Source organism: Neopelma chrysocephalum, unplaced genomic scaffold, assembly GCF_003984885.1.
Source record: "Neopelma chrysocephalum unplaced genomic scaffold, ASM398488v2 Primary Assembly neopelma1_102, whole genome shotgun sequence".
In the NCBI taxonomy this organism is placed as follows: domain Eukaryota; kingdom Metazoa; phylum Chordata; class Aves; order Passeriformes; family Pipridae; genus Neopelma; species Neopelma chrysocephalum.
This window is the reverse complement of record NW_020897765.1, coordinates 1,000,149-1,021,698: the sequence shown is the minus strand read 5'-3', so window position 1 is coordinate 1,021,698 and position 21,550 is coordinate 1,000,149. Positions and strand designations below refer to the sequence as shown.

The 21,550-nt window shown below is 38.0% G+C and overlaps 1 protein-coding gene across 4 annotated transcripts in view; it reads right to left on the bottom strand.

Moving 5' to 3' along the window:
• Positions 1 to 21,550, bottom strand: part of ARHGAP21 (Rho GTPase activating protein 21) — a 110,869-nt gene that overhangs the window by 69,461 nt on the left and 19,858 nt on the right. Inside the window, exon 1 of one of the 4 annotated variants that reach the window (XM_027695724.1) lies at positions 12,429 to 12,551. The exons of the other annotated variants lie outside the window; for them this stretch is intronic. Within the exon in view, the coding sequence (XP_027551525.1) occupies positions 12,429 to 12,512 (84 nt within the window). The 5' untranslated portion in view covers positions 12,513 to 12,551. Of the gene's footprint in view, positions 1 to 12,428; positions 12,552 to 21,550 lie in introns of those variants that run through there. 4 annotated transcript variants of the gene reach the window in all.

Here is a 21,550-nt window from a genome sequence, read left to right as displayed (position 1 = left end):
TTGAATGATCAAACAACCACAGGTATCAAAAAATGTTAATAAGCAAATACCTTTAATTACAAATATGTAAACAGCAAGCTTAAACGTAGCACTGAAAAATCTAAGTCTACAATATACTTGCATCTTTTTTTCTAAAAAAATCCCCTTAATTAATCAAAAGGTAATTTTAAAATGTATAACAACTGATTGCAGAAGTTTACATACAGAAGTACTGTAACCTCAGTCTGAAATACAGCCAGACAGAACTTCACTAGCTTTGACAAATAGGAGCTGCAGCATTTCATTGTAGCAAGAGAACCTCTAACTTCCTTGTAATTTCATGTAAACTTTTAGCATTCACACAAGTTGCTGAACTAAAAGCTATTCATAAACTCCCAGTCAAAAACTATTTCTTGAAAGACGATGCCAAAAGGGAAAGGTTAACTTCATGCCAACCTTGGACCCCTTGCAAGGTCTGCCAACAGGGCAACAGAAAAAGCCAATATCAGTAATAAATGTGAGATATGTTCAGTAATAGCAACTTTCAGCCACCACTATGAACAAGCAAGAATCTGATTTACAAAGAGAGTCAACATCTGTTGAGTAACCCTGTGACACGTCCAACCACAGCACACCCACCAGAATATCCCTTGCCAGAAAAGTCTTTAAAAGGGAACAAGAAAAGTTTTCAAAAACACAAACAAAACAAGGACGCAAGACAGCAAGCGAGAAACAGATGATGTTTAGCATAGGCCAGAATACATTACTGAAGGCACAGTACCCACATGGTTTTCCTTGCGAGCCAAATATCAAATTACAAATACATAAATATCTCATATCCATAAGGTCATTTGTGTCTTTTGGGTAGAGTCATTTGCATTTCAAGAGATGAAAAATGAACGCTTTCTTTTCTTTTATATAAAATCCAACAAACCCAATATTATTGTGCCATATTCCTCATTGAAGTGTGTTTATTTCTCTACAGATTCAGTGCTCAAAACTGAAGTCAGAATGCATACAATTGAGTTCAAGGACTGAAGAATCCCAGGCTACTAAAAATGATTCAAGCATCATTTCCCTCAGGAATTTTTCATACAAGGTTTCTGCACAAAGTATCTCAAAGCATCATTTCCTGTTCTATGCAATTACAAGGACATACAACAGATGCTTAAGTGCATTGTAAAATGCATACCTTGTTTTTAATACTGTATTTAGCCTTTCTTTCTGAGCAATGAACGCATCCATGAAAAATCAGATGGCACCATAAAAAACTACATGAATCACTGGCAGCTTAACACAAATTAACAGAATTACGTAAAAATCAGTAAGTAGCGTTGATGTTTGTAAATTATATTATTTCCAATTAAAAGTAAATCTCAAATCGATAGTTTCTCATTATACCAGACTAAAAGAAAATTCAAAAAGCTCCAACATCCAACCTGCATGCTTTCCCAAAGCCCCTCTAATTTTTAATCTTGTGATCAATTTACAGACCTATAGTGAGTATGCTAAAAATCCTTCAGTGATAGTCATAGCTGCAATACAAGCTATCAATAAAGAATTGTTATCTTGACTGTCTAAACAGATAAACAGGTATGGTCAAACTTCTGAACACTGTCTTCATAGGTGGACAATGATGAACACAAGAAATAATTGATACATTGCACTATCAATTCTGGAAAAATCACTCAAGCCATTTTAAAAGCTGGTATGACCAACCCATTTTTATCTTTATGTTCACTACACAAGTTCAAAATTATTTCAAAAGAGACATGGGACTGGCATCCAGATTTGCTCAACACTTTTTAAACTGTTTTGTTTTAGGGGTTTTTTACCATACAGAATGCTTCACAAATAAATTACATAAATAAGTCTCATTGTAAACCTAAGGGTTACCCACACTATATTTTCAGGAGCCTAAAGCTGCACAAAAAAACCCCCACACCCAAAAAACCCCAAACAAACCAAAACAACCCCAACCCCCAAACCAAACAAACAACATCCTCTCCTTCCCCACCCCACACCAGACTATCCAGGGGACTTTTCTATCAATATCTCAGGAGAAAGCCTGTGCTAAGCAGCACCTGCTTCAGCTGCATTTAGCAATGTTCAACTTTTAGCTAGTCTACCAAGAAATAGCAGTTCAGCTACACAGATACATGCTGAAGAGAAAATGTGCTGATATTACCTGATTTTACTGACTCAATAGCCATCATGTGATTTTCAGGCTTTTTTAGTAACTACTGACATAAGCCAGAGCAAAGAACTTATTAATCGCTAAAATCATCCTGAGACACAGACAGGATATTCCAAATGCCCTAATAAATGCTAGATTCACCTGAAAACAGTGATATTTCTTGTATTAGGTCATTTATTTTCCCCAGTTTTTATACCTAAGTAGTTATCACTTAGCTAACTGCCCTGTTAAATCTGCTATTGTAGAGAAAAAAGGCTTCTCTAGAACAGTCTGACCTTATTTTAATGTGACAATGCATTAGGTTCTTTAAAAAGGTAACAGAGAAGAAATAAAAAGGTCTTTTCTAGCTAAGACTACAGAATGTGTAGGAAAAAAGCCTGCCTATAAGACAGCCAGATAAAAGGTTATACAACTTTTATACATTATCTCCATCCTCATTTGCAATACAGGAAGGTATATCCAACACACAAAGCCAGCCAATGTTTTATCATAGCAGCACCTGAGAAGCAGAATCATTCACTAAAAGTGCAAAATTATTCTTTTACTTTCAGTTCTCAAGCTCATAAATCAAAGTTTCGAGGAAAATGGGTCACATTTATAAAGCCAAATACTACAATCACGTACTGAAACTGTCTAAGGCCATAAGGTAATTTCTAATGTGTCTTTAAATCAAACTGAAATGTACAAACAGCATCGTACACAGAAGCCATTCTCAGTTGAAAAAAAAAAGTAATGACCGACACAAAGGTGCCATTTTAAGTAAATTCATCTTTCAGGTATTCAGGACACAGCTCAAAACAAATAAGTTCCATCACTTTTAGCCTCAGCAAAAGGTTGCTCAATGCTTGTTACTGCTGAGCCTGTTTTCAGCAGTTACCAAGAGAAGGCTGACCTGCCGTGAAGCACCTGAAACTGGAAATGGAGTTGTAAACAAGCCCTCAAAGCTTTAAAGATCAAACAGCTACGGAACCGCTCTCACCACAAGAGAAAGCCGAGATGTGAAGATAAACGGAGCCTGAGTCCACACACATAAAACCATCAGCAGATAGCATTCACAGAGACAGATAAAACTGGTTTAGACAGGGCCCTTGCTCTGGGGCCATTGCTGTCTGGTTTTGGAATTGGGGGCACAGGTTTCTTCCATGCTGCAGTTCTTCAAGAAGGGGTGCAAGAGGAGGGGGGATAGGGGGTAGGGAAGAGACTATAAAAGAGGAAAAATCAGTCTCCAGAGGGAGACTTCAAAACTCTGAGAAAGTGTCAGCTCTGAGAGTCACCAGGGATCCGCATTCATCTCTTATGGAGCAGGTGTTATGCATGCCTGAAATGCAGGATATTTGCTGAAACTACCCAACACTAATATTTCTCTGGAGTTGCAGCTGAGGGGGATGCAGTAACTGGAAAGGATAATAAAGGCAAACAAACAAGAACTCAACTATGACTCTAGAACAAGATCCAAATTCTTTATGACCACAGATGGAGACTAAGTTACTACAATGAATAGTTCAGTATCAAACAACAAGAAAACAGAAATAAACTATTAGTGACCACCCTAAGACTAAGGGGAAGGATGGGCAATGTCATTTCTCATGTTTGCTGCTCACGTTGGTTGGTCGGATGGGACCTGAGCAGCCACCAGCAGCAGTGAGGTGGTCTCTGTGAGAGTTCTCCCTCACTCAGCTCCCCTGGGTCTTGCCAACAGCCACAATGAGACACAACAATTCAGAGCAAGGGAAGGCAATAAAGATGTGAGCGTCACTTGATGGAGTGACCACAGGTCTAAGTGTGTCTCTCACAGGAGCCCACTTTTTATCACTTTAACTCATTGTTACAGCACTAAGCCCAGGTCTTTTTTGGTGGACTAACCCAAGTTAATTCAGGCATGTGCTAGGGAATAATCCTGACAGCAAACCTACCATTTTCTTTTAGGACTGTGAATCCCACCCAGCTAGAAGATAAGCCTGCAATATTCTTTTAGTTCAATAACAAAGCAACTGCCTGCCTGTAGCAGAGATTGATGAGGACACCAACGCACACTTTGAAGCGCATCTCAAAACTGAATAATCCAATTCAATAAAATACATAAATCATATCCTCAAACCAAGACCAGGTAGGAAGCAAGGCCTAAGATGGCAGTACCTGACTACTCCCAGCATATGAAGTAAGTGGGAAATGTGCGACCTTTCAAAACCAAAGCATCTGTGCCAGCACGGCAGATGGCTGGGAGGCACAGGGAAGGAAACATGAATTTCTGTCAAGCACCACGCAGGCTACAGAGCTGGCTTGGGGGTGGAAGGAGAACACAGTGATACGTGTTTCTGTGTACTTTCTGTGTACTTCTGTACTACTACTGTTGCAGTAAACACAATCATTCAAAGGAGAAACAGTATTTTCAAGATAAAGTATTCCAGTTCTCAAAAAGATCAAGACATACACAGAAAGCAAACAATAAAAACCTCTATGTGTGCATCTTATTACACAGCTCAAATCTGCCTTACTGCACTCTACCATTCATGAAAGGCTGCCCTGTATAGCACAAGACTTGGTGCTTGTGTCAGTCTCATCACTACTCCACAAGACCTAAAAAGCAAAGCTGAAGCCTATCTACAGCAAAGATGATCTCAATCAAGTTGCTTCCATGCATCTGTTCAACTGAAAACTTTTCGGTTTACCTGGCTCTGGGTTAAAAACAGTGACACCAAGTGGCTCTGCAAACTGAGCCTAGCTAGACATACGTGCTTGAAGAAAAGTCGCATGCGGCTTCCCAGGCCAGGTGAGACACAAAAGAGTTCTTCTACATTGGAGTAAAGAAAATCCCAACCTACTAAATCTGGCTACATTTAATTTTTTTTTTTTTTTTTTTTTTTTTTACACAGCACAAGCTCTGGTTTTCCCATAATGTTGTTCTGATAGCTGGACTTGTACTACGCTCTTAACTTCACCAAAACCAAGATCATGTCTGGTGACTACTGCTCCACCACTGCTCAAACAGGATTGCTCCACACTCAGCACCTAATCCCTCAACACATAGACATAACCTAGCTTCCCAGATCTCCATTTAAACTCTAGATACTAGCAAGTTTACTAGATTTCAACTCATTAAAGTGATCCTGATCTACCATATCAATGTCTATTTTTATATACATATACACACACACAAAAAAGTATCCTGTGTTTTGTGGGTGTGCATATATATATATACGCACATATTTGTAGTAATGTGGCCACATCCAAAAACTATACTACTCAACTTGGGATTCTTTGCAAAGCTAATTAAGTGCACTTCAGTTTAGATCATGTCTTATACTTCCACAGAGTAACAGCCAATTTCAAGCAACAGAACCAAGATAGAGAGTAAAAAGTATGCAGACTTCACAGGACAGACATACAAAGTATTTTCACAATATATTTTTGTTTGTAGTTCAAATTTAGTATTTACAATAATAAATATGGAGTTCATAGTATTAAATTCAGTCAGAAAAACATTAAAAACAAAAAGAAATTGAGAGCTTCCTTGTTTTCTTATAGACTCATTAGCAAAAGCCTCCCCTCTTAACAGCTACATCCTTAAACTGGAAAGAAAGGAAACATCTGCAGGGCTGGTAGCACAACAGCAAAATGTCATGTGATCTTAATTTAGCTAAATTGAAACTTTTCCTTCTCTGCATGTTCTGTCGTTGCTTGTTAAGAATAGGAAATGCTTTGTCCTCACCTTACAGTGTAATCTGGAAATATCAGAGACACAAGACTAAGAAAGCTTGCTTCTGCCCCTCAGCATTGAAGAAACTTTGGGGTTACTCCATGCATGATAAAAGAACCTTCTCAGCAGTCTGACTGAAGTGATAGAGTGGTTTGCACAGTCACCAGCTGTCAAGAGCTGCCTTACACTGCTTCTTTCGACCTATGGGAATTTATTCACAGACCCAAGAATACCAGCTGCCCCGTGACCCACTCTTGCTTCCTACAAACAGGGAGAGGACCATAAGAAACACTGCCTATGTTCCCAGCTAAGTATACTACTGCAAAAATTGGAATGAGTTTCAGTGAAGTCTGTATTCTTTCTGCTTTCTAGAATAACATGGGTTTTATCAAACACACAACATAACAAGACAGCTTCCACTACACTTTCACCAGACTATTACAACAAACCTATTCACATGTGAAATAGCTCTGTAGAAACCATTAAGAAAACTAAATCACTGCACAGTGTAAAACCCAATCTGCACAGACCCCATTTCAATAACCTGATGCACCACACTTGAAACTAATGTCAGTTCTGAAACCACCTACAGATTTCCTTCAGTTCATACAGTTTCTCTCCACAGAGACTATGTCTTGGATCAAAAAATTAACACTACAAGGGACATAGTTTCAGTTGACCAAACCACCCAGGAGAACAACCACTTTTCCACAGCCTCTCTGTCCTTATGGGAAACCTGTGTTTCCATTAGGCTACTCCAAGATGCAGCTTCAATGCTGAGTAAGGGATTTACTTCCTTTGTGGGCTGAGCCCTGGGACAGTGGAACTCCTTACACGTGCTCTCCATGGAATGTAAGTATGAGGCTGATTTTCTCTTGCTGAAACTACTGAACTTTTCAACATAAACAGAATACATTCATTTCTGTTTTAAAAACAAGAAAATGAGATGATTTGGAGACTAGACACACCAGTTCATCTGAATAACCACATGACCATACCTGCTAGTAATTCAAACCGTTAAGACTTAAGCTCATTCAATTCTGCAATATTGCGGCTTTACTTAGGATTTTATTTCATGTACATCAGAAAAGTCTCTGACCTACCCAAAGCCAAACAGAAGCCTTTAGAAGATCAAGGAATTTACCCTCTCAATGTCAAAACCTAAACTGTCAGCCTAAAAACATGGTTATTGCAAGTGAGTTGTTATTCCAGAGTTTGACTCTGTTTGCGGAAGGTTTACCTAGACACATGGGGAGAGTTTTAAGAACAACTATTTGATTTGAGAACAACTACTTTTATAAAGCCGAAAAAACATCACAGGAATTTTAACCCAGAAAAACGTGACTTAAAACACCACAAAACTTCTATGACAAATGTGTCAAGATTTTTTACCTCCCCACATACACGGCTTCTCTCCTCAAAAATAACCTCTAAATAAATATACAGCTGGAGCTACTTGGTGTTAAAGCTTTCTGATACAGAGACTACTTATTAACTCCTGCAAACTCATCACTTAAATACAGTTCCTGCATTTCAAGACATTTGAACATATTATATAACATGCAAATTAACATACTCTTAAGTGTTAAAAGCCCTAAACTCAGAAGTGAAAAAACTTATGTTTTGAACAATTAAATAAAATTAGCATACACAGATGCAAAGCCACATATCCAAACATCCAAACTAAATTATGTCCAACCTCTAAAGTTGTAATCTATTGTGCATATACAAGAGAGGAAGAAAAGTAGCTTTTTCAGTAAAGAACTTCTTTTACAAAGATACAATGCACAGGAAAAAACTTAAAAAAGGACTGTGAAGTCATTAATCTGAAAAAAACTTAAATCTTTATGCCCAGAGAGAAGCTATCACTAAGAGGATAGAGAAGAGAAAGTTGTCCACAGGATTTTCGGTTTAACTGCAAATCCAAAAGCTTCTGAACGTTGACTTATGATGTGATCATACGTGACCTGCATATTTCCTCACAGTTTGCATTGCATATGTCAGTAAGAATGGTTGATATAGATGACTAAATCTACATTTGTATCCCTGTCTGGACGAAACCTATTTTAAAACAAATCTATTTGCTTATTTAAGAACTACTTGTCTTTACATGCCTATTAGTATGGCTTGAATTGCTCACTGTTGCCAAGTTACTTCCCTGTACTTCTTGACATTACAAAATGTTTCTCCAGTAATGTAAATTTCCACAATGAGTAAAGTCACCAGCTATTTCATGCAATGATTTTACTCCTTTTACTCAATTACAGTGAAAACAGCACATCCCACACTGCTACCAAGACAAGATTTTTATCATATTCCCTCCCTGCCCCAGGCAGCAGATAAACAGAAGAGCACAGTAAGGTAACATAAATACCGCATTTCAAAACCATTATCAGCTGCAAATATCTCAGAAGGAATGCAGCCACCTTTGTTATTTCATCCTGTAAGTGACACATTTGGAAGACTGAAAAGTTTTTTTAATGTTACTGGAGATTCTCGGGAGGAAGGGAAATAGCTGCAGTGCAGCAGCTGCTGCAGCACTGCTGCGTTCTGGGGCTCGAACGAAGGCAATGCAAGAGCTGGGCTCGCACTGCAACCTCTCGTTCTCACATACTGCCTCACAGAAAGCACAGCCTGCAATAATGAACCCCAGACAAAAAGAACACAAATAAGACATCTTGGCTGCTGTGGCACAACATATCAACATACTTTCATGTACAGCAATACAGTCTTTGACAAGAAGGTTCCTCCAAGCCCGACAACTGCAATGGTCAGGTTCACCCCATGCAGTGAAATCTGACCAGCTACAAGTTTACAGAACTTGCAGAATGCTTACCCCTGGCTAAGAAACCCAAAATTTAAGTATTTGCATGGCTGAAAGAACATTAACATTAATTTTAGAGGCAGCAATAAGATAAAAATTAGAAACCTGATGCAGTTCATCTAAGAACCAATGAGAACAGAAAGTGAGAAGATCTGCTTTACTCTCCTCGAACTAATAAAAGTCTGCTCAGAGCACAGTAATGACCTGTGCTGGTAAGAAGACAATGTACACTCAACTTGTGGTCTACCGTTCCCTATCTAACACTCAAAAGAAAGGTATTTGTGATGAAAGTAGGAAAAAAACACAAAACCATTGTATCACCTACTTTATATTACCTACCAGTACTTCTTCCAACCATCTGAAGCAATAGTATTTACTGTTTTAAACCTTCTTGCTCTAATATAGCCCACCATGGCCACAGGGTCAATGGACATATCAAGCATCTGAAGAGTTTGCTCACGTGCTGAATGCTGATAAAAGATGTCCTTAGAAGGGCAGAGAGGTAGTTCCTACTGCACCTTACCGAGGATGAGCCTAGTTGGTATGTTACTGAGGAAAAATATTACTTAGCACCTTAGGACTTCCAGATATTGGTTGAGGAACTCCTTTTACTTGGACCATGGCTAAATTATGATTCCAAGACTACAATTCCATAAACAGCAGACTATCATTAAAAAGAAAAAAAATTGCCTTAACTTTTTAAGGCCTTCTCTTTCTCTCTCTTAAAAAGTCCTTGTTTATGAAGACTAGACTATATAAGTAATAGGATTAATCATCTATGATATTATCGCAGCAGTCTGGGTAAGAACAGATTCAAATTTGCACATAAAGGTCTCCCACAGGATACCAACCTTTTAACAATTATTCTCCTTCACCCATTCTATATTTGCAATCATGTTTAAGTTCTGAATTGCCAGTAAGACTCTAACACTTGAATATATCCCATGTCCCACAAGACAACTGTCACAGACAACACAAAAAAATAAGCAAAACACTTTGGTACTTTGCAATAATTCATTTTCAGAAGTATTTTTAAGATAGGTAATGAAGTTCTCCCATGAACAAAAAGTGAAAGATAAAAAACTGCAAGCAATCAATTTTATTTCTGTACTCTAGATTTTTGCAGAAGGCTTCTGAGTGATTATCTATGCATCACCACGTGATAGCCATCAATCCCATCCAATGTTTGGACTAAAAACTGTAATTCACTGATGCCAACAGAACTCCACTGATTTATATCATATAATAATTTTATTTTAGAGGTTTCTGTTTTAATATGAAACACTGCATATCCTTTGAAAACATACTAATACACATAACAACTTCCTGTATCAGAGTGCAAAGGGCAACTGTGCTCAGCCATAGTAATTTTCACACTGCACTGTCAAAGTACTTCTTGTAAAATCTAAATTACCATTGTAGATAGGAGAAAATATTCTTACACATCTCATACTTGTTTGCTTCCTGTTTTAAAAAGCAAGCTTTGGGAAATATATGCCGGGAAGCTGGGGGGAGGAGGCTGAGGGCAGGAGGGGAGGCAGTGAACAGTAAAAACAAAAATCCTTAGAATGACTCTGTAATGTAATTTGAGAAATTACTAGTGACACATGCAGACAATTAGTTAGGTTTGCATTTTCTTCTTCAATCTGTATTTCTGATGACTCTTTAGAAGAAAACTTATTTTCCTGTAAGAGAGGTCTTCAACTCAGCTCTCAGATGACAAGGAGTAATTTATCCCCTGATGTTTTACTGGGGTCAGAATGAATAGGAATTGTAAAAAGTCTGCCTAACTTGTGCTTTGGTTCATGGTATCCTTGAATTAGTAAAACTGTGCTTTGAGGTTACACTTAAGGAAGAGCTGTTAGTCTTAGACTTCACAGGTCACCTCTGCTTTCTCACCAGCCGCCTGCTTGGGCACTGCTGGGTGGAAAGCAGCACTGCTGAAAGGAGCAGAATGCCTCTCTCACAGGCCTGGCAGCTTCCATTTTTGCCACAGCACCTCAATGCAGTAGGAAGAGAGTAGCTGCACTGTAATATCCCATAAGTGAACTTCCAGCTTCATTTCAAAGTATTGGCAGCAGTTCATTAAAATGTACAGTTTACAGGGACTTGACTTCAGGTAAAATAAACAAAACAACCCCAAACACACACAGCAATTGCTCAGTCTACTTAATAAAATCTAGCAAGGTCAAACAGTTCAGTAGAATTTATACCTCAAGCATGCAAGTAATTCGAGGTATATTGATCTAAAACTTGGTTTTTCTTTCCAGTTTGGTAGGAAACAGGTTTTAGATTATGTGAATCCTGTTCTGGGTTGGGGTAGAGGGTTTTTTTGTTGGTTTGGTTTTTGGTTTTTTTGGGGGGGTGGGAAAGAACAGTGTTTCAGTGTTTTTTAAATCTTTCACTTCAATATGCTCAATAAACAATCCTCTTTTCCCTTCCCCCTAGTTATATCAAATGAATTTTAAAATGCATTTTAAAATTTCACAGGACTGTCCATGAGACAAGCCTTTTCTTATTTCTTGTTGGTTTTTGTGAAAGTATAGGAAGCAACTGTCACATTGAATTTGACTGTACAGGTGAATTCTTACATATATATAAGCAAACCAGATCAAACAGTATCTCTAAAAATTAACTCTAAGAGAATGCGTCACGTTTCCTCAGTTTTTTCAAATTCAACAGAAGAGACTTTTTACCTGTAATGCTAAGCAGATTACTTGAAAAACCCAGACACTGTGAATCAGTTTTTGCATCACTAACAAAGAAAACTAAAACAAAAGACACAAATAAACAAAGCCCAAAACCAAACCACAACACCATCACATAGCAATGTACTTCTCTGATTATGAAGCTTCAGTACAGACATGACATACAGGGGTAGTATGTATTTTAAATGGTAGATTTTTTCAAAGGACTTCTATGTATGGTGGGAAAAATTTCTGAATCACCTGCCTTTACTTAGTGTACTGAAACTGCAACTTTATAAGAAGTGCTTACCTCCCCCTTACACCAGAGAAAAATAAAAAAATTTTCTTCAGTATCTGGTTGAATGTTATATGAGAAATACAAATATTTAGAGTACCTTTAAAGTAATATTACAACTGCATACACTATTTAAAACCCTTTAGTAAGTGGATTCTATTTTAAAACCTTTTCCTTCAAAATCCAGGCAAGTTTTGTTTGTTTGTTTTCCCTCCAGTTCTGCAGCAAGTCAGTGGAATAGACTTAAATCTGTCCATATTAAGAACTGAATAGCATCCTGCAGAAATTAATTTAAGCCTGTACGTTAAAAAAAAGTAACCTCCCCTCACACTTTAATCCTATTCATGATGAAGTATTTTGCAATAGCCAAGATGCTCCATCTTTTTAAAGCAGGAAAACAAGTCAGCTTTATATTAATTAACAGCACAGTTTACCCTGGCATATCTCCCCCTTCCTGTATGTCATATTTATTTTTCTGTCCAATTCATTATGTAAGACTCCTCAAAGCTTAAGACTCTAAGAGAACAAACTAAAGTACTCAAAGTGTTAAAAAAAAGCAATTATATAGTCAAACCATGCTTTGTATGCTTAGTAACTCTAGAAAACTCCTTAGTAAATAGCAAGTCTTCTAATAGTACATCCTCAGTAAGACTGGGGGTGGGGAGAAGAGATCGACCGGAGCCTTTTTTTTTCCACCTTATACTAAATTATATAATCATATTGTATGTAAGGATAAGCAAACAACAAACCTGATCACTCCATGCACAATACAGGTTACATATGAAACTCCAGTTGTGATTGATAATGCAGTCCAAAATCCTGAGCTGGGCCATGTCTTGCTATAGCGCAGAGTGCTGCTGTGCTCTGACTCAGCTTTTGTCCCGGTGATCCTCGAGGATATGAGAGCTATGCAGTAATGACATTCAGGAACAAGGACTTTCCTTCCTGTTCAGTCTCCCTTCCCACCCCAGCCATATGTCAACTCAACAAGATAAACTGACAGAACTGACTAACATTCTTCAAAATAATACTTCCGAATCTGACAAATTATGCATTCTTGGGAATAAATGAGAAATAAGAACATCCTAAGAAATCACACTAAAGCAAACACAGAAAGGCACTCTCAAACTGTGCTCGTTCTTTCTCCTATCCCCTTCATTTCTGCTCCTGGTGAAACTGCTCTGAATATCAGCAATTTAGTGTCATAATTCATATCATTTGAATATTAAACTTGCTTAGGCATAGTTGTGATGATGGCTCCTGTGTTTACATGTGATCCAAAAGATTTGGGCTATATTAAAACAGCACAGTAAGAGCAATTTCTCAATGTTATGAGAACTTCAGTTTTTATAAAAAGTATAGGGGTTTATCTACTTTGGGCTCTTAAACAGCAGACTTCTCTTTAAACCTACAGGAGTACTGTTAGCATTGCACAGAAACACTGACTGCCTTCTGTAATGAAGGATGAAAACCATATTGATATGGCTGCAACACCAGAGGGATCCTGAGAAACTGAAGAAATACTGGAAAAGTTTCTTTCTTCCTTCATATGTTCCTTTTTTGCAATCTGTGAACAACTACCCTATTTCAGCATGCACCTCACTTTCTGTATCAGGACTGTCTACTTTGTACTCCCCTTCTGAGGTGAGATTCAGAATTGGAAGTGTGTTTCTGCAGAAACATACACATTTTATCTGATTACATGAACTGTTAGACCCATCACAGAACCAACTTAGAATAACTGCAGTTTAAATGATACAACTAGCTAACAACATCCATGAGACACAAGAGACTTTTCCATCTTGGGAAAGGATAGAGGAACAGCTACAGGAACAGGTGGCCAATTCACCCTTTGGTTCAGTAATGGTCCAATGACTGAAAAGTACTTCAAATGTGAAAGAAAAATTGTGCTATAAAAGTGGTCTGGAAATACAACAAACTTGTACACAAGGGTCAAACAAATGGTGTGGCCAAAGAGCAGCTCATAACTTCGAAACAGTTACATGAATAAGGCCCCGTTTGTTTTAACTAAACCAAATAAAAAAGTCTTGTTCCAACTTCTCATCCCAAGGGCTCTGGGAATTAATACCAGAGTCCAAGCCAACCTCTTCCCTTCTCGACAATGTGAATAGTCTGAAAATTTCCAAGACACAGTTGTGTACAAAAAAAACATCTATTCTGGTTCATTTTAAGATATACATGGCAGAGATTCTCTATTATCCTTACAACACCTAATCAAGCAAAAGAGAGAATAGTAGTATCAGTGCAACACAGCACAAAATGAATGTGTCCCCAGGAAAAAAAAAAGAAAAAAAAACACACTAAAAGAAGGAGATTAAAGAGCTCGAGAAATTAGAACAATAAAATTTCCCTCATACAAGTTAGATGGTCTGCACTGAAGCAGCCTGGGCTGACATGACAAGGGGCTAGAAAAAATGTCCTGCTTAGCAACTATTACTAGGTGGAACAGATATACTTCCTCACAACAGACACCATAACTATCCAAGCTTGAGAAATCTTGGAGAGGATGTCTGGGAAGATTTTACAGAGCAGGGGGTTACTGCAGAGATGCCAGAGCAGAATGAGGCAGAGAAGTCTCCAGGACAGCAATGCTGGAACGAGGAAGGACCCGGCACCCTGCAGGACTGGCAGCAGGGATGCTGGCAGAACGTGTGGGGCAGCCTACACATGGCTGGAAAAGCAGCCAGCTGCACATTTGTTGCACTGTGGAAAAATGCTGTCATCAACTAAATAAGGCAGAGGGAAGAAGGGAAAGTAGATCTGGAAATTTAAGAGAAGACTGCTGTTCTATACTAAAACCATTATTAACCTGTTACTTTTCAGCATTCATTTTCAAAACTGTTTTACGGAAATTCTAAACCAATTTCTTTTCCTCCTACAACCTGGGCAGTGCTTATGTACTACTGCAATTTATGCAAAAGTGTCTAAATACTGCAGTTAAAAACATAAATAACAACACAGAGCAGTAGAAGAACACTTTTAGAAACAGTCGGTATTGGCCTGACAGCTGCCACCAAAGGTTAGTATCAAAACACTTGTAAATTCCTATAGGTATAGAATGAGGGGAGGACCAAAGTTTTTGCAAGCTTGAGTCTTAACTGAAGTGCCTCAGGGAAAAGGAGGAGCTCAGAAACTGCTGCAAGAGCAGCACCTTCAACAGTAAACTGCACTTATTGCTTAAAATAGACTATCTCAAAATTTTCTTCCAAGTCAGTCTGTGTACTTGTAAATTTGATCTGCCACTACTGAACACTGTTCCTGAACAGATCATCAACCAGCTTGACAAACACTCTCTCATTTACACAAGACAATCTCCTTCCTGGTACGAGGTTAAATCAAATTCCACTAGTTCAGCACTCCTCTGTTCTAACCTTTCTTTACTGTTAACATGTTTATTGGGAGACCGTTTTTGTTTCTTCTAAGCATGGTTCCTGTGTATAAAACCTCCATTAAGTAGGCCTACAGTAAACAGAGGCCTTTCCTTTTTGCCTTCAACACTCAGTTTACTAATGTCTTCCTTCAAAAAGTTTAATGGAGAAACAAAACTAAAATAGTTGGTGTTGTAAACACTTAAAACTTCTAAAAAGATTTGCCCAAAATTTAAAAGCAAGGCCTCCACACTGACTTTCCAATTTGAAGGTCAACAGAACATTTAAAGATGCACTCATGGCATAACTAGACAATGACAAGGGACACACATCAATATTAGCAGGAACCAAAGAACTCAATGTGCAATTGCCCAAAGAGCTCTTTATCATACACTGAGCTTCAACTGAAAAATAGATGTTGATGACACCAGGTTTCAAAGTTCATTATCTACTTCTCTCTAAATACTGCAGCGAGCTTTCTGAAACAGAAAACAGCTCACGCTCACAGAAAGGAAGGGCTTCCTTTTCCTTACAACTCCGGATACTTTTTGTACATGAGCAAATATGCAAGCTGCACACAAGGGTCAACCACATCGTCAGCACACACTGAAGTGTGAACCAAAAAGGTGCTGTTTAGAACTTGGAACACAGAGTTCTTTGAAAGGGTAAATCCTACACCAAAAAGGTGTAGACTCATAATGATGATGGTGAAGCTGGAGCAGAAATTAGGGGTTTTTTAGTAAATGAAATTGAGAAGTACACAAGAACAAAAAGAAAAAGCATGTCTGAAAACACTAAGTGTTTCCATTGCTCAGCTCACAAAGTCTGACAATGAGAAAAGTTCCTACAAACCAAGTCAACAGCAGGAAGAGGCTGAAATATGATTTCCATTCTGAATTCTTTCCTATCACTGAAATTTTTACAAAAAGCTATGAACATTAAAAAAGGAAGAAACAACAAATACAAAAAAATCTCTCTCCACAGTAAAAAAAAAAAATTCTGGAGTGTTTCCTTCCTCCTCTATCAACTCTTTCTTAAGATGCAATACAGTTCATAGAACTAAAACCACAAGAGATCTCCTCAGGGCAAAAAATGCAGGGTACAACAGCTGGCACAGTGCCATTTCAGGCTGTTTAACACATTCATACCAGACTGCTACAACTCTACTAGAAGTAAAAGTACAAAAAATCTAAGCAAGTACACAAGACTTACCACTTTTCCATCATAAACCAAGGGCAAAAGAAAACAACTGTCATTTTTCTTCTGCATGATTGCAACTTCTCTTTTTAATCAATGTATAAGCTCATTAGATGAATCAATGCATCTGTTGATTCGTTTTGTAAATGCACCACTCCATCACCCCACATATGATCTAAATCATATACAGACAATTGTTCTAATTATGTTTTAAACACTCATGCTGTGAGGTGCTCATCACTTTTGCTGCCTAATTCTCAAAAAATTCTCTTGCATCCACTCTCAAGATGCCTTCACCGTCATTCTGGTTGCTTCCAAGGAGGACATGGGATAGCAATATTGACCTGTCAAAAGTCTATTTGAGTCATGAGAAAGAAAAGCACTTTTCTCTTGAGCTACCAGTTCAGTTCACCAGTTAAGCTCAAGTACTGCCCACTTCCTTGGATTTTAGCCTTAGTCATTTTCAGTGGACTAGTCTGGCATTTCCTTTCTCCGACCAACTTTCATTTAGGATATGATACAATGTTCATTTTCTCTTCTTCTTTATCTGACATTCAATCATATAGATTTCTTCATTTCAGAAAAGATCAGGTATTCAAACAAGAATTGACTTTTACTAACTTCAGCTACAAGAAAGTATCATTCGTATGTTATCCCACAAAAATGAATATACTGGATATAAAATAGGATCTTAGTCCCCAAACAGAATTCTAGAAAGGTAACTGACAGCCTTCAGAAACTGGAAGCAGTTACAAATTGGAAACTTCTGCCACTCTTCCATTTAAGAAATGCACAGCCAAATTTAGTGGGGATTGAATAAGAAACACAAGCCATATGTACTCTTATGCAAAGTGTACTTCTGTGATACCAATAAGCATAACATCTACAGTGTTAATAAGATCAAACTCACGAGAACATGTACATTTACTCAAGCTATCATCACTACAAGCTCAGTGTCTCACAAGGGGGGATCACTTGCTTTCCACTTGCAAGTTCCTGGATGACAAAAACCACTGCTCCTGTGGAAATTCCTCTTTGTCTAAGGCAGTATCTATACAACTGTATCACTTTGTTTCACTGTTCATTTGTTCTCACCATCCTTAGTTTTGTATGTCAGCAGAGGATGAAAAAAGCAAGTTCAAGAAAGAAATAAAAACAAGTATATTTGTTAAGTGCAGTTTTAATCACATTACTACTATTCACTTGGTTATTTTACACCATCACAGCTCAAAGAAAAAATGCAACACAACTTAATTTGAACTTTCTCTACATGGTAATTATTTTCATGTCCAAACAAACCATGAAAAATACAGACGTTTATTATTACCATAATGTACCACCCATCATCTCTGAATTTGTCCTCGTGAAAACAGCAACTATAAGCTACATTACTACTTATTTCTAGATTACATGTGAATCTCCAGAAGATACACTGCACAGAGTGGTAATGATGCAGCCATGATCAGGCTAGAAAGCAGGGAGGTTTTCTTTTTTTTCCCCCCAAGGAATGATAGTAAAAACATCTAAATTAAATCACATCAAATATAATGCCTTTGGTTTCAACACACACATTTTCTTTTACAGAAGGCTTTCTATTTACAGTATTAGTGATCCTGTCTGAGCACACACGACTTCACAACTGGCCTGAGCCTTACCACAGGGATAATTCTAATAGGGACTTCCTGTTGTCTTCCTAGTCTTCACTGCAGTGCAGTGCCATGTGATCAGCTCTGCTATTTTCTGATCCCAGACCAAAGCCACAACTAAGTTGCCTGCCTGCCCAAGACCAGGCCTCAGAATACTAATTTTCACTGTGATAAAATAGAATCCTTACATATATTAATGTGTATAGAAACACACAGGAAAATATAGTGCTAGCTCTGGTGATTATAGAGAAAATCCTTCCAAGTGTACTGGGATGTCTTGCAGCAAACTCCTTGAGGGCTACACTCCAGCTGACAAGGCCCATGCACACTGAACACCCTCCTCAGCCACTTCACCTCCACACCATCAGAGACCTCCAAGTAGTCTTCACAGAAGCCTTTCCAAATGCCCTTCTGCTTCCACCTGTGGTCTCATAAATTTAAAGCTCAAGTAGAATTCACACATTGTTAGTGTTATGCAAATGCTACAGAGAAATGCCACTTAGGAGCATTATTTACACTGAATTACTCAGTGCAGTCTGAAGCCTAACTCTTGTTCAATAGTACAGCAGCACCCTACTTGCAAGCAAATTTTGAAAACGTCGTATTTAAGAATTATTACTCTCTATAGATAAGGACCCTTTTTATATATTCCCTAAGGAAACACCTTTGACTGGAAGCCTACAGCTGTTAGCACATTTCTTCCTGTGGGTGCACGGACAGGGAACGTAGAGTCCAAGACATTAGATTCCTAACGAGCAACGTTCACATCTGCACTTCTACTATTCTTTTGAAGGGGGATAAAGTGTAAATATAGTAGCTAACATATGCTACCAAATAAAGCTACTACGGGTTAGGTTTTCAAATCTGTCAGGCAATTTGTTATATTGATTACAGGCAACATAATGCAGTACAGAGAACTCCTGTCACACTCAAACTACATAACCCAGCAGAGAAACAAGACTCACCACTTGTCACTCTTCAGTGAAGAAGAGTTAAATAAGAACAGCTTGTTAACTAATACAGCTTGCTGACTTACGACTAGCTTTCTCTTCTGACTGTCCCCAAACTTCAGTAAGTTGCACAGTGTCAGAGGTTTGTCTAGAACTTTGATGAAGCTTTCATTTCTTGGAATGAAGATGAGGTACTGCAAACAAACTACAACAAAATCAAACACCCCTGTTCCGCATAGATCAAGCCCACAAATAAAATTTTAGTAACCTTGTTTCCATATGCTGTGTTTTCAGAGGCTTAAACTCAAGTCTTTACTTTTTAAAAAAAAAAAAAAAACACAAACCTCAAAGATTAAGGTCTACATATCTAGTAATCTCTCCTGGCAATTCAGGTAATTGGAAGAAATTAAAAAATTCAAATTTTCCATCAGTTCTTCCATATTTTTTTCTATGTAGACCAAGCCCAATTTTGCAGGAACAGTGTTATCAGATCAGTCATGTGACAATATGAAACCAAATAATCACTTCCAGTATTTTTTGTTGTATAAAATATGTGGACTTGATCAAGGTCTTCCCCACCATTGTGCAAGTTTCCATCCCTTCTCTAAAGCCTTCATTCATCCAAACGTGGACTGACTTGGAAGAAAATACACTTTAAAAGAAGTTAACATATTTTCCAGGGAGCTTTGGAATTCTAAGAAGGCTTAAGGTTTATTTTAGAAACAAATTAAACATATCGAGTTGCTACATGAGTAGTAGAACTGACTTTGGTCTCATACATCTTGTATCTCCCCGTCATCTTCTTTCATTCTGTCAGATCCCCTATAAAGGAAAGAATGTTTTTTTGGCAGTCACACATGTGCTGACTGGCCACAAGAGCTTCCCCATCTCACCTTCAGTGTGAAGCATTAACCTGGGCTTCTATTCCATCTAGCTACTGAGTTGCTCTAAATCTCCAGGCACTTCATTGTCTCCGAGACCTTTCCCTGCCTTGGAATTTGACCAAAACTGGCCAAGGACCTCAAGAGCAACTGCAGAGGAACTAACAGATGGGCAGACTGATGGCACACATAGAAGAAATCAGATTCAAGAATTTTTACTTCTTCACTCCATTACATCATTTGCTTCTGACTCTCTTTTGTCTGAAGAACATGAGCCTTTCATTCTCACCCATACTGCCTTCCACTTCTTCAGCACACAGTTATCATTGCACAAGCTACATTTCATAGCTTGCCTTTTTTTTTTTTTTTTGGACAATAACCCGGTTCTCTCCTCCATCCATATTTTATCCACATTCCTATAGTATTATCATTCTTGAACTGTCCTACAGAAATGTAGGTATTGTCATCTTCTCATCAAAAGTAAAAAAAGAAACTTGCAGAACTGTAGGTTTTTAATACATTCCAATCCTATAATGCTTATATACATTCTTTAGGAAAAAAAACATCGTAACTGAAAATCATGAAGTCAGCCACATTCTTGTCAAAAAGTTATACGAGTACAGGTGGAACAATAACCTTTTTTTTCCTGACCAACATTCATTTTCCAATAGATTAAATTCTACTTTCTTCATTTTTTGTATGTCTGAAGAATGCATATTTTTCTAGAGAGCAAAAGCTCAACTTCACAAAACACAGGCATAGGTGGTGCACTTCTCTTTATGGGGCACAGCTCCCAGAGTGGCATTTGCAACATGGGAAGCTCAGGTTCATATCTCAGCAGTGGACAGATCTAAACATCTAGAAAGCAAATTCAAAACAGTGAGGTACAGATCAGACAGATGCTAAAAGCAGCAATACAATAAGCCGAAAAAAGAAGTACATCCAAAATCCCAGTTATTTCTACAGTTCAGACACTGAACATATTTTTAGATGGAATGTGAAAGGCACTATGTAAAATTACTGTAATGCATGTCTAAATGATCAAAGGCACCGAAGCCAGGTGTTGGAATTTGACTGTATGTAACAGGCAATTACTTGTGGCATGAAAGAGACTTGACATGATACTTAATAATTCTTTCATACAATGGAATTTAAAATATTTTTATTTCTTAACCACAGGATAAAAGGAACTTTTATGACAAAAACAAACAGTATGCAAAATACTACTGTAGCACTGGCAAAGACCTTTTTCCTCAACTAAAAGCACTACCCAATTACATTTACAGAGGAAGTCAATGGCTTCACCCTCTGGCCTCAACATTTCAATTACACTGTGAACCCAGGGTAATTTTTAGTGCTTACCACTAAAGGGAAATACACTGATTGCAAAAAACCACAGACTCAACACATGTAGCTCCACAGGGATGTTATCTAAGTAGATCTTGTTGCTTCATGTGTCGCTTAGAATTATACTCTTAAACCTCACGATACTGGTGGCACAATTCATCATTCCAGAACTCTTAAAAAAAAAAGCATCAGTCCACCTGAAAGGCAAGACAAACAGAATGTTTGCTTCCCTAAATGCAGGAAGCATCTTAAAAAACAAAAGTTAGCTTGTGTTCACATTCATCAGCATTAAAAAACCCTAACTAATAACAAGTAAGTTTCCCTTTCCACATGATCTCTCAAGTCTACCTGATATTTCTAGAAGTGATGGGCTTAGTTACCCTAACAGCTTGTTGCCTGTCCCTTCAGTGAACCACTTCAGCCAATGACTGCTAATAACACCACCAGAAACGCAGGCCTCA